This window comes from Netta rufina (genome assembly GCF_964035555.1).
Source record: "Netta rufina genome assembly, chromosome: 3".
Taxonomy (NCBI): Eukaryota; Metazoa; Chordata; class Aves; order Anseriformes; family Anatidae; genus Netta; species Netta rufina.
Window position 1 is genome coordinate 18,262,868 of NC_140125.1, and position 10,995 is coordinate 18,273,862.

Sequence of the window (10,995 nt, forward strand, 5' to 3'; positions counted from 1 at the left end):
GACTGGAAAAAAGCAAACGCCACTCCTGTCTTCAGGAAGGGCAAGAAGGAGGACCCAAGGAACTAGAGGACTGTCAAACTCGCCTTGATCTCTAGGAAGATGACTGTCCTGGAAACCATTTCCAGGCACATGAAGCAGAAGAAAAACACCAAGAGTAGATGACGTATTCATAAAGGGGAGGTCATACTTGACCAACCTGGTAAGATTCTATAATGAAACTACCAGCCTGATGGATGAGAACTGTGGAGATAGTCTTCTAGACTTCACTAATGCCTTTGACACTGTCCCCCATAAGATCTTCATAGAGAAGATGTTAAATTATGAACTGGTTGAGCATACAATGAGGTGGATCAAAAATCGGCTGAAGAGCTGGACACAGAGAGTACTGGTGCATAGTGCAAGGGGAGGAAAAGGACTAAAGAAATGTTAGATCTTCAAGTTCCAAACATTTTACCAGAGAACTCAGAGACTATAACTTTTAGAATGACAAAGGTAATGTTTTTCTAACATTTCTAGAGGCCTACTGTGAAGCCAACACCATTTACATAGCACTGGAATGACAACTTCTTTCATGCAAAATATTTATTGCACTATGATATGCATGACAATATCAAATTACACTTCTGTCTTCCAGTTAGTTCAGATTCAACCTGTGTTTCAGAACCATCTTTGCAGGTATCGAGGCACTCCCAATGTTTAGCTGAAGTGCATTTTAATTAAGTCATTTAGACAAACCTCCAAGCTGCTCATATTCTCCCCTCCCTTAGTGAAGGCACAGGCACTACCTACTAATTTGACTGCCTGAAATCAGCCTGTTGCTCTAGAGAAATACTGGCCTGTACTTGGAAAAGTACTGAAGGTCTTTACAAAGCTGTTAACCAAAGCAACAAAAGAAACAAAGCCTCCCTGTAATGCTTTGCAAGGACAGTTGTAGGTTAGAAAACCAGAGTAGTGAAAACCAGTCACAGACTAATTTATGTGGGAAGGGAATCCAGGGCCTGTAGTCCCAGTCTTTGCTCAAAACGGGGCTAATGTCAGCTTAAGGTTTAACAAGAACAGAGATCCCTCAATCTCTCAGCACCTGTTCCCCAGAAGGACCATTCTCACCCTGACAAATTTTTTTCTTCATATCCAACTCAAATGTTCTCTGTTGCAACTTATCTCTGTTTCACCTCATCCTTTTGCCAAGCCCCTACAAGAAGCACCTGGCTTCACCTTCTCTGTAACACTTGCCCAGGAGGTAGTTAAACCAGCAGTAAGGTGCCCTTAGCCTTCCCTTCTCCAAGCCACAAGCCAGCTCCCTCAGCCTCCCCTCATATACTGCCATATGCTCCAGCCCACTGCTCTTCTTGGTGTCTCTGCAGGCCAGGCTCCCGTTTGCCAGTGCGCCTGTAATGCAAAGCCCCAGACTGGCTGTGATATTCTTGATGCAGCCTCACAGCTGCCAGATAGATGTGAACAATCATTTTCCTCAATCTGTTCTTCCTAACGGAGCCCAGTGGTCCTAATGGTCACCCTTCACTGCTGCAAATGCACGCTGCTGACTTGTCCACCAGGATATGAGATTTAAGCACCGTGCCTCACTCCTGTGTGACTCCTCCGAGAGAGCCAGAGCCTATGATCATGTTCCTTCTTGTTATCTCAAGGCAGCTTTGTCCACTTCCTCACCTTGGGGCACATCTGCTGCTGATGTTCTCTGTTGACATCCCCACCTTGTTGTTCTCTTCCTAATTCTGACCCAAAAACTCTTGATAAGCCCGCTGCCCTCACCACAGCAGAGCTCTGCACATTCACACCTTTTGCAGTGACATAACCTTTCCACCTTCCCTGTCTGACCTCCATAAAGAGCATGTGTTATAGCACTGCAGTTACATGAGCACATTTCTGTGATCTGAGGGAGATCACAAGCATGCAATGCCCACAGACTTCTCTTTTCACTTGGACATTTCTCATCCATGCTAAGAATTCACATGCACCTGAGATGAGACCCCAGTCATACAGCTTCTTACAGGGCACTGTGAACACTTACCCTGCTGAGCCTCCCCACATGGACTACCCAACTCAGTCCCTCCATTTGTCTGCTAGAGAAAGCATATGACAGGATGGATTTAGCATGACTAAATAAAGCATGGAAAGGAATTAAAGTCTTCCTACGCTAGCTAGCAACAAGTTACTTTTTCCATTTTTAAACAAGCTGCTACCTCAATTTTCATTTAAGATCAATTCATGAGAATGTTCTACGAACAGGGAGATTTTACCCCACTAGACCTTTATTCACCTCAAGTTCCCTAAATCTATTACTTTCTGACTCTGCTAGATATAGAATTGGTTTCTCCAATTTGGTCCTCATGCAGCATAGGCATTTTGGAATCTGAAAAAAAGAAGCTCAAAACAGTCTTGAAATAGAAAATGATGCTTGAGTACAGCCTGTAATTCCTGTGGAACTGAGATCCCCACACCTCTTCTGCTACAGGACACAGCCACAGTATACACTGAGGACTAAAAAGGTCTGCTGGAACCTTGCATTTGTGCTGTGTACAAATACAGTTTTGTACTCCAAAATAGATAGCTTCCCTCACAAAGTAATAATAGAAAAAAATATAGATAATAACAGAACAAGCACTATTTTACATTCTTCTGCATTTCTCAAACTTTCTTGTATCTGAAAAATAAACAATACCTACTGAAGTTGCTTGCTGTACTTCACTAAATCATGTTACCCGATTAATATACATATTTGCAATGTAATTTTCACTTCCTGTCTCTGGAAATGCATTCTAATTTCAGAAATATGCTGACTACAAAAGAAAGAGTGAGAACCTCATGTACTTGCCATCCGAATTCATGGTATGGCGAAAGCAGTGTTGTATCTTGCATACTTATGACCGATCATTATTTTTTAATCATGGAAAACCAGCCAGACATGGGCAGAACCCCATGTCTTTCAAGACAGACAAGAACCAGGGACCTCTGTTCTCTTAGTTCTCATTAGAAGTTGTTCCAGTAGGTAAACTTTGTTATCTGAAGCATGTGCACTGCATACATTAATTCATGTTGTTACGGTATCCTGCATTGATGGTTAATACAGATTACTGATAAAACATTGTGTTCTATTTAACCATAAATGCAACACCACATTGCAGATTACAAACAACTGAAAGTTGACCCACTTAGCTCCAAAAGACGAGTTGCACCATCTACAGGCCTTAGCAGAGGGTTACAAAAATCTTACTTTCAAGTTTTTGAAACAAACTGTCAAACATCCAACTCCACATTTCTGAAATAAAAATTTAAGTAAAGATACTTCCTGGGTAAGTAAAAACAACAGATTTACTCAAAAATAACGTCATCTAACATCAGTCAAATCTAGGTAGGTTGGGCTAGTTTGGTAAGTGTTAAATGGGGTGCTTTATTGTGACAGACATTCAAGCTAAGAAATAATCAGTTACCCACCTCAATGACAAAGGAAGCACTGGTTTTCTATGAACAGTAAAGCACCAGAAATCCAGATGTTTTCTTCTCAAACTATCTATGTGCTCTAAAATTATATTGTGTGAAAATTCTGAATTCTTAAAACAACCACAATTTACACTGCAGCACACAAAAGATAACTTGGCTATCACAAATCTTTGAAAAGATATTTAAATCTGGCAATGCATCTTATCAGTCCAACTAACAATTTATCTTATGTTTGTTCCTTTGAGTTAAAAAAGAACAGCCCTACACATTCTGAATAGCATTAAGATTGGGAGGACGGCATATCAGCAGTTCATGATTAAAATGCATTGCTTTTATCTGGAGGCCTAAGAATTAAATTCATTAAAGCAGTCCTTGAAAGAAAGACACATTTGGACAAGCTTAGTTATGATGCAGCAATGCTACAGAATAAACTGAAAGGTATGACTATTTTTTATTTTAGCCTGTACGTATGGACACTACTTTTAATAAATTGCAACCCTGGTGGTTTTGTGGATTGGCAAGATACAGGAGGTTATCAATGATCTCCTTGAAATGTTTCAAAATTGGATACACCAACCTTTACAAGCTTTATTGATAGCTTAATTCCACCCAAGTACTCCCCTCCTCCTTTAAACATAGCTTTTGTTAAATACAACCACCATTAGCCATACAGAATCACAACACCGAATGTAGAGATGATTGTAACTCTACAGAACAGTTCAAGTTACATTTTCTGCCCCCTATCATTTAACCCCAACTTTATAAGGACAACACTTTCTTCTAGATTTGCAGGACTTTTGATGCACAATAAGCAGCAAACAAGCCTGATAAAAAAGTTAGAATTTCCAATGTTTACTTTGCATAAGAAAACCACAAATGGGAGTAATTAATTTCCAAATCTTAAAACCAGCATAACCATAAAATTAAAGTTGTCATGGATTTCAGGAACCAGAACCGACAGAAGTAGAAGATCCTAGCCATATAATCAAGAACTGACGATGAAAGCTTTGTAACACATGCAGAAGTAAGATAAAGCATTCAGTAAATCTGGGGACAAATACTTCATGTCAACTTCAAACAGTTTTATGCATGTTTTGATCGAGTTATTAGACATCATTCTGAAAATGATTTGAAAACACATACATTTGTTGAAAAAAAGCCAAACAATTCAGTCTATAAAACTAGAGAGAAGACTATTCATTGTATAACTTCTTTAAACTTCCCCTTGTCCAAGCCAAAATGTCTTTTTTTGCAGTATTTTGCAGTATCTCTGCTAAAGCCCAAGACACTGTATTTTAGATAACAGCACATATGAACATAAGTCTTAGAGAATATATCAAAGTTAAATTCAATTTTGTGTACTCTTCTGCTTTTTTAAGACACATATTAGCATACACCTTGAAATGCACTAACCTGCCATTCACTTGAGTTGCATGAAGTTTAGTTTTAGATGATAGGGGAATAGCTATATTTAGCACAAGTTTAAAAGAAACTGTAGGCTTTGTGTGGTGAATATAATCAAGAAATAAACACACGTGCAAACATTCTGTGGGAATATGGCATTTGCAGTTTTCATTTCTGAAGGACTGAGAATCAGTACAATCTCAGCAGTGAGCTGAGAAATTCTGTAAAGCTTCGTATCAACTGATACTGCTCTCTACTGGTAGGGCAGACACATGGTGGCAGGAGGCAGTATGAAAGATCAAGAAAGATTAAAGACCATATTTGGGCCACAATAGCTAGGCAAGATATGGTGTGTCCTGTTACAACCAGAAGTATTTTCTAGAAATACAAAGAGGTCACTACTGCTTAATTTATTCGCTGGTAAACTGGAAGTGGCATCAAGATACACAGACTGAGCATTTGTAGTACGAAGAACAGTTAGAAAGTGGCTGCTGCAGTGCCCTGGCATGTAGCATTAATTATTTGACCATCTAAATATATACCTCCTTTCTAAAAGGTCGTAATTGTAAAAGTATTTAATCCAGCAGTGAGCTGTCACTATGTATCTCATAGAGCAAAAGACTTTCTGCTCTGTTTAACCACAGTATACTGGAGGATAGCACACTTTCAGCTACCATTTCTAACACACCAAGTGTTAAACATATTTTTTGGTTGGTTGGTTGTTTTTTTGTGTGTTTTTGTTTTTTTGCTTAAGAAGAAAAATACTTCTGTGAAATAGTTACTAATTTGCATATGTCCATGAAACATGCAACACCTTTACCTTTCTTCAATTCTATTCTTGTCCATAAGTGGCTGTTTGATCCACTGATTAACCAGTCTTTGTCCTTGAGGGGTTCTGCATTTATTTAGTAAACCGGATAGGGACTGTGTAGTATTAGCATTTTCAACAGAACTCTGGAAAAGAAAAAAAGAATTAGTGAAGTTTACTGACACACACCAAATGGCACTCAGGTTTGCTACTTAACACAGATCAGAGTTTTTTCTGTATGCAACTTGGCACCATCAAAAAAAAAAAATCAAATGAAACAGCACAGCATTAAAGCAGCTACACACTGGTCCCTGGAACATGGCAAGCAATAAATGGGTTTGTCTATTTTTGATACTAGCTGAATCATCGGAAAAATGAGAGTCATTGGATAGTGAGTCCTTTGAATAGGAAAAGTGAAAACATACTTGCTAGCTTGCTCTTTGTGAAGACAAAAAGGTGTTAAGGTGAAAAAGGGGAGGGGGGAGGGTGTAATCCTGTCCATTTAAAAAGAAGAAGGCAGAAACAAGCTTTGGTTCAAGGGTTAGAATTCCCAGTTAGAATGTCATGGTGCTTTTGGAATGGTCTTAAATTCCATCCAGTTCACCGGTCTACTTGCTGCAGCCAGCCCTCTATTTCCATCACCAACAGCAGCGTTCCTGGCATGTTTCCTCTCTCCTTAATATGAACTAATTCAGACTTCCATTCTCTTTTCCAATTCCAGCATGACTGTAGAAAGCAACAGTACTTCGGAGTTCTTTATCATACCATGATCTAACTTTAGAGTTCCTCTCTTCTCCCACCCCAAGTCTGCTCCTGCCACTGGAGACATGAACTTCTCAGACTAAAACAAAGGAAAGTCAAAGCATCCCCTCCTCTGCTTAGCCAGACACCTCAGCAGCTACAACCAAGTACTTCCAAGGGACTTCCCATATCTGCATTTTACATGCAGACACTTGTTTGTGGCCCCTTCCTACCTCTCTTATGATCTTCTACATTCCAAAAAAGGCTAACAAAAAAAAAGAAAAAAAACAGCAAACAAAAACAGTGGTAACAGTCGCTAACTAAGGCATACATTATACAACAGTAGCTAAAAACAAAGCTAAAAAGCAGCAACTGTCCTTAATTAGGATCTGGGGAGCTGAGACTTGACTGTCAGGCTATTACTGTCCTACTGTCAACAGCTAAACAAGCATACTGCCAAACACTGATCAGTTCAATTGTGCATTTCTTACCTGGAAAAGGTTGAGGGCTTGGACAGCTGCATTATCTAGAACCATGTATTGACTAAGATCAAAAGTAGTCAGTTCAAATTGTCCAAAATTAGACTCATCCGACAGCAACTCTAAAAACTTGATAATGGCTGCCAAAGATGAAATAGCGACCTGAAGTTGGAAAAAAAAAAAAGGACAATCTCGTTCAAAATACTCCTGAATCTGGGAGTATTTGATAATAAATAAAATCACAGGAAATACAAACTGGCAATGTCTCTTAGTCATATCAATTATATCAGATGCATTCCTTTTTTCTAGGGCACAGCAGCTCCTTTCTAGGTAGGTGCAAGAAAAATGAACTAGACATTTGCATAATCTGATAAACAAACTAAGATGTAAAGTACACGTTTGCCAGCTTTCCAAAGCTGTTATCAGCTGGCCCAGGAACACATTTCTGGCCCAGGAACACAAACGAGTTATTGCAGGTAAATTAGATACCATAGATCATCTGAGGACATGGTTTCAGGGTTAGTTTTCAGACAGAACAAGGATCTGATCTGGCTCACCAACATGGCCTTACAAATGTTAGTGCCAGCACAAAAGAGAGGGAGCAGCATTACTGACTTGTTCAGTTGTAAGAGTCTTCAAACAATTTTGAACTGTTATGAAATCACACATTAAGGGAGAATAACTCTGCTGATGCTCATTGCAAATGTAAGGTACAATCAAAAGCATTTTAAAACAAATTAAAACATGTTTTATCTCAAGCAAATTAACTCTTATTTACAGCTGACTAAGAGAAGTACACTCAGTTGATATGCAGGCACTACATCACAGGTTTGAGCCGTAAGATGATATAAAACATGAAAATATTAGCATACACAGTACTCTAGTTCCAAATGAGTTTGCCCATTACGCAAATTAATCTAAAGATTGTTCTTGAGTCCTTATGTAGACAGATAATGAATAGGACGTACCTCCTGCTTAGTCAATATGTTTACTAGAGTTTACTACTTTAAAGAGATGTTTGGTACCTCACTTTTTTTCAGAACCCCTAGAATCTGACTTTGACATAAAGATTCAAGCAGGGCAGACCTGCTAAGCACTTCAAGAATGCAGCTTAATGTGCCATAGGTTATACAATGTATTTTCCCAGAAGTGCAAGAATCCAGTATAAAACAGGATCAAGAAGGGTAGAGATCAGTTCACAACAAGTGCATACACCACAGTGCTAGATGCTCACCTGTTTTTCCATCTCTGGCAACGCTGCACTATTAATTTGTTCTTCTTTTTTTGATTTTAGCAAGCGATTGAGATCCTGAACAATATCTTTTGTTGTGAATTCTGCCTTCTTTCTGTCTGTAATCAGGATTCCTCCTCTCTGAACGACCTGTTGTCCACAAACAGACAGAGTTATCAATTGTTTTCAATTTTCAGCAGATACATGTTCATCTCCTGAGGGGGGGACACACTGAGGAGACATTTATTTACTGCTGATTTGCAGAAAGAAGAATGACAGAAGATTTTACCCTTACAATTTTTTTCTGATTAAAATGCAAATAAGTCAGACAGATCACACATTTTATATGCATAAACCAAAATTTCCTCAAGTCTACATAGCACTTCCATAAATCACAGCACCTAGCTAAGAAAACAGAGATAGAGCTTTTTAGATAAAGTTTTGTCTAGCTGTAAGCCTAAGGCTATGAGCAAAGGTAATTCCCTTACTTGTCGCAGTTTTCCCATCTCTCCTGCAGTCTCTCCTCCTGGCAGCACGCACTCCTTAGGTCCCAGCTGAACCAGTAGAGCTTCAAGGTTTGAGAACTGATCATTATCTGGGAATTCACAGACGCTCAGTTTTCTCAGCGTAGTGTCAACATACCCTACTCCTACAACTCTTTGTCCATCAGCAGTAGACAGCTTCACCCCCACAACCCCAATAGCCATTGACATATCATTGTTGGCAAAGAGAACTTCCTCAAACTGGGCAAGATTTCCCGGAGAACCCTGTTTAGAGAAAAAAATAGAGTTTGAAAGAGTGTGTATACACAGATAAACTTATTAAAAAAAAAAAAGACAATAATATCTAAGAAAAATCCATTAATACAAAATATACTGCTGTTTCAACTTTGTTTTACCATTGAAATTTTACATATCATCTACAGAAAGTGAACTACCTCTGGCTTCTTTTATCTCCCAACCTATGACAAGTTCCTCCAGCAGTAGAATACCGGAATATACAACAGACCACATGATTTGCCACCGTACCACCAGTCATCAAGAGTTCCAAACTGAAGGACACAGGAAACAGTAATCCCCTTCCACATTTAAAAAAAAAAAAAAAAAAGTATAAAATTGTACCTTGTATGCTAGATACCAGTCATTTTCTTTGACAGATTTGCTCCCTGCTTTATTCTTGTAAACTTCAACTCTGTAATGACGAACCAGGAGCAGATCTCTTACAAAAGATTCAAAGTTCATTTTACTAAGCACAACACTTTCAAGTTTCTGATTCCCTAGGGAAAAAAAAAAAAAAAAAAAGTCTTATTAGATGCCTGAATAATGCGTTGACATTTATTTTCTGTAATCAAAACCCCCCAAGAAACAGAACTAACAACCTTCATGATGGATGTTACTCTGATACTGAATAGCATGTAAAGCCCATGAAGCATAAAAACACAACATTCCACTGATTAACGTTAAGCATGAAGTATGCACCATCTGACTTTGCAACATTAAGCTCCTTAAGATAATGCTAAGGTTTGCCTCTTCTGACAAAATGCTTTATCTTAATGTTCTTACATGTGTTGTCTGAAAGCTCTACCTTCTCTTTTAGTTATTTTATGAAGAGATAAGTAAAAAAGCAACAAGGGGTAGGCACAAGAGAAAATCTTAGGCAATACATAATTAAATGTTATTCACTGCTGCAGGCCATCATGAGTCAACCACCTCAGCATGGAGACATCTGTCCATGTGGATCTCACTGTTGTTAACTGATTAGTCACCTGCACAACTACATGAGCCCAGTCCTCAGCTATCGCAGAAGATGTCATGGAATCATCTCCACAAATGGAAACCTGACAGTGCTCTAATGTTAATAAATGGTGTTTATTGTGGCCAGCTGTCATCCGCATCTGACGGCTGTGTGATGTGAGCTTATGGGGAGGGGTGTGTGTAAGCAGAGTGTAAGCAGGGTGTAAACAGAAGCACGCTGTCTGCTGTAGGTCCCTTCCTACGTTATCAGTGACATACACCCTACCCAGAACGACGGAGAATTATCATTTCAAAGCAGCGAGAGGCTGGAAAATAACACAGATTCGCGTTTATTTACGCTTGCTTTGAAGCAGCGGCGAACCAGATCAGACACAAAAGCCCGGAGACCTCTCCTCGCCTCCCATTCCCCCGCACCACACGCCGCGGCCTCCAGCGGGCCGCCACCTCCACGCAGCGAGGCCACAAGCGCCCAGGCCGGGAGGAGGCCCCCGGCCTCCGAACCGGCCACAACGTGACGGGACGGACCCCAACGGTCCCCAACGGTCCCTAACGGACCCCAACGGCAGCTCGAGCCCCCCCCCCAGCCCGGCCGTGACGCACCCGCGGCGCCCGCCAGCTGCCGGATGACGGCGCGGGTGCGGAAGAGCTCCCTGGCGGCCAGCCGCGCGTCCGCGCCGTGCGCCGTGTAGTAGTCGCCGCGCTCGAAGAAGCGCACGGTGGTGTCGGGCTTCTCGGGCAGCGACAGCACGGCGCGCACGAAGCCCGCCTCGGCGCCCGCGCCCTCCGGCCACACCGCCGCTGCTGCCTCCCGCGGCGCCTCCACCGCCATTGCTGCTGCTGCTGCTGCTGCTAACCCTGCTCCTGCTGCTGCTGCTGCTGCCTCCCGCCAACCGCCACCGCGCGCGCACCGCCCCGCCAGCAGCGCACGCGCCCCACCGCCGGCAGCCAATCGCCGCCCGGCTCTGGCAGCGCGTCACGGCCTCGCCGCGGGCAGCCGCTGAAGGGTAGCTCAGCTCCCGGCCCGGCCCCGCCCTGCCTGCAGGGGGCTGCGGCGCGCAGAGCGCGGGTGGGGGGCCTGGAGCTGCTGTAAAACGCCCGGCAAGATGGAGTCTTGGAGCC

General features: G+C 41.6%; 1 protein-coding gene across 1 annotated transcript in view; it reads right to left on the reverse strand.

Annotated features, from left to right (window-relative positions):
• Positions 1-10,770, reverse strand: part of MSH2 (mutS homolog 2) — a 34,131-nt gene extending 23,361 nt beyond the window's left edge. The window contains exons 1-6 of the mRNA XM_084283428.1: positions 10,477-10,770; positions 9,244-9,398; positions 8,611-8,889; positions 8,126-8,272; positions 6,904-7,053; positions 5,684-5,817 (exon numbers count right to left, since the gene is read on the reverse strand). Of these exons, the coding sequence (XP_084139554.1) occupies positions 5,684-5,817; positions 6,904-7,053; positions 8,126-8,272; positions 8,611-8,889; positions 9,244-9,398; positions 10,477-10,705 (1,094 nt within the window). The 5' untranslated portion in view covers positions 10,706-10,770. The remainder of the gene's footprint in view (positions 1-5,683; positions 5,818-6,903; positions 7,054-8,125; positions 8,273-8,610; positions 8,890-9,243; positions 9,399-10,476) is intronic.
• Positions 10,771-10,995: the final 225 nt, after the last annotated feature.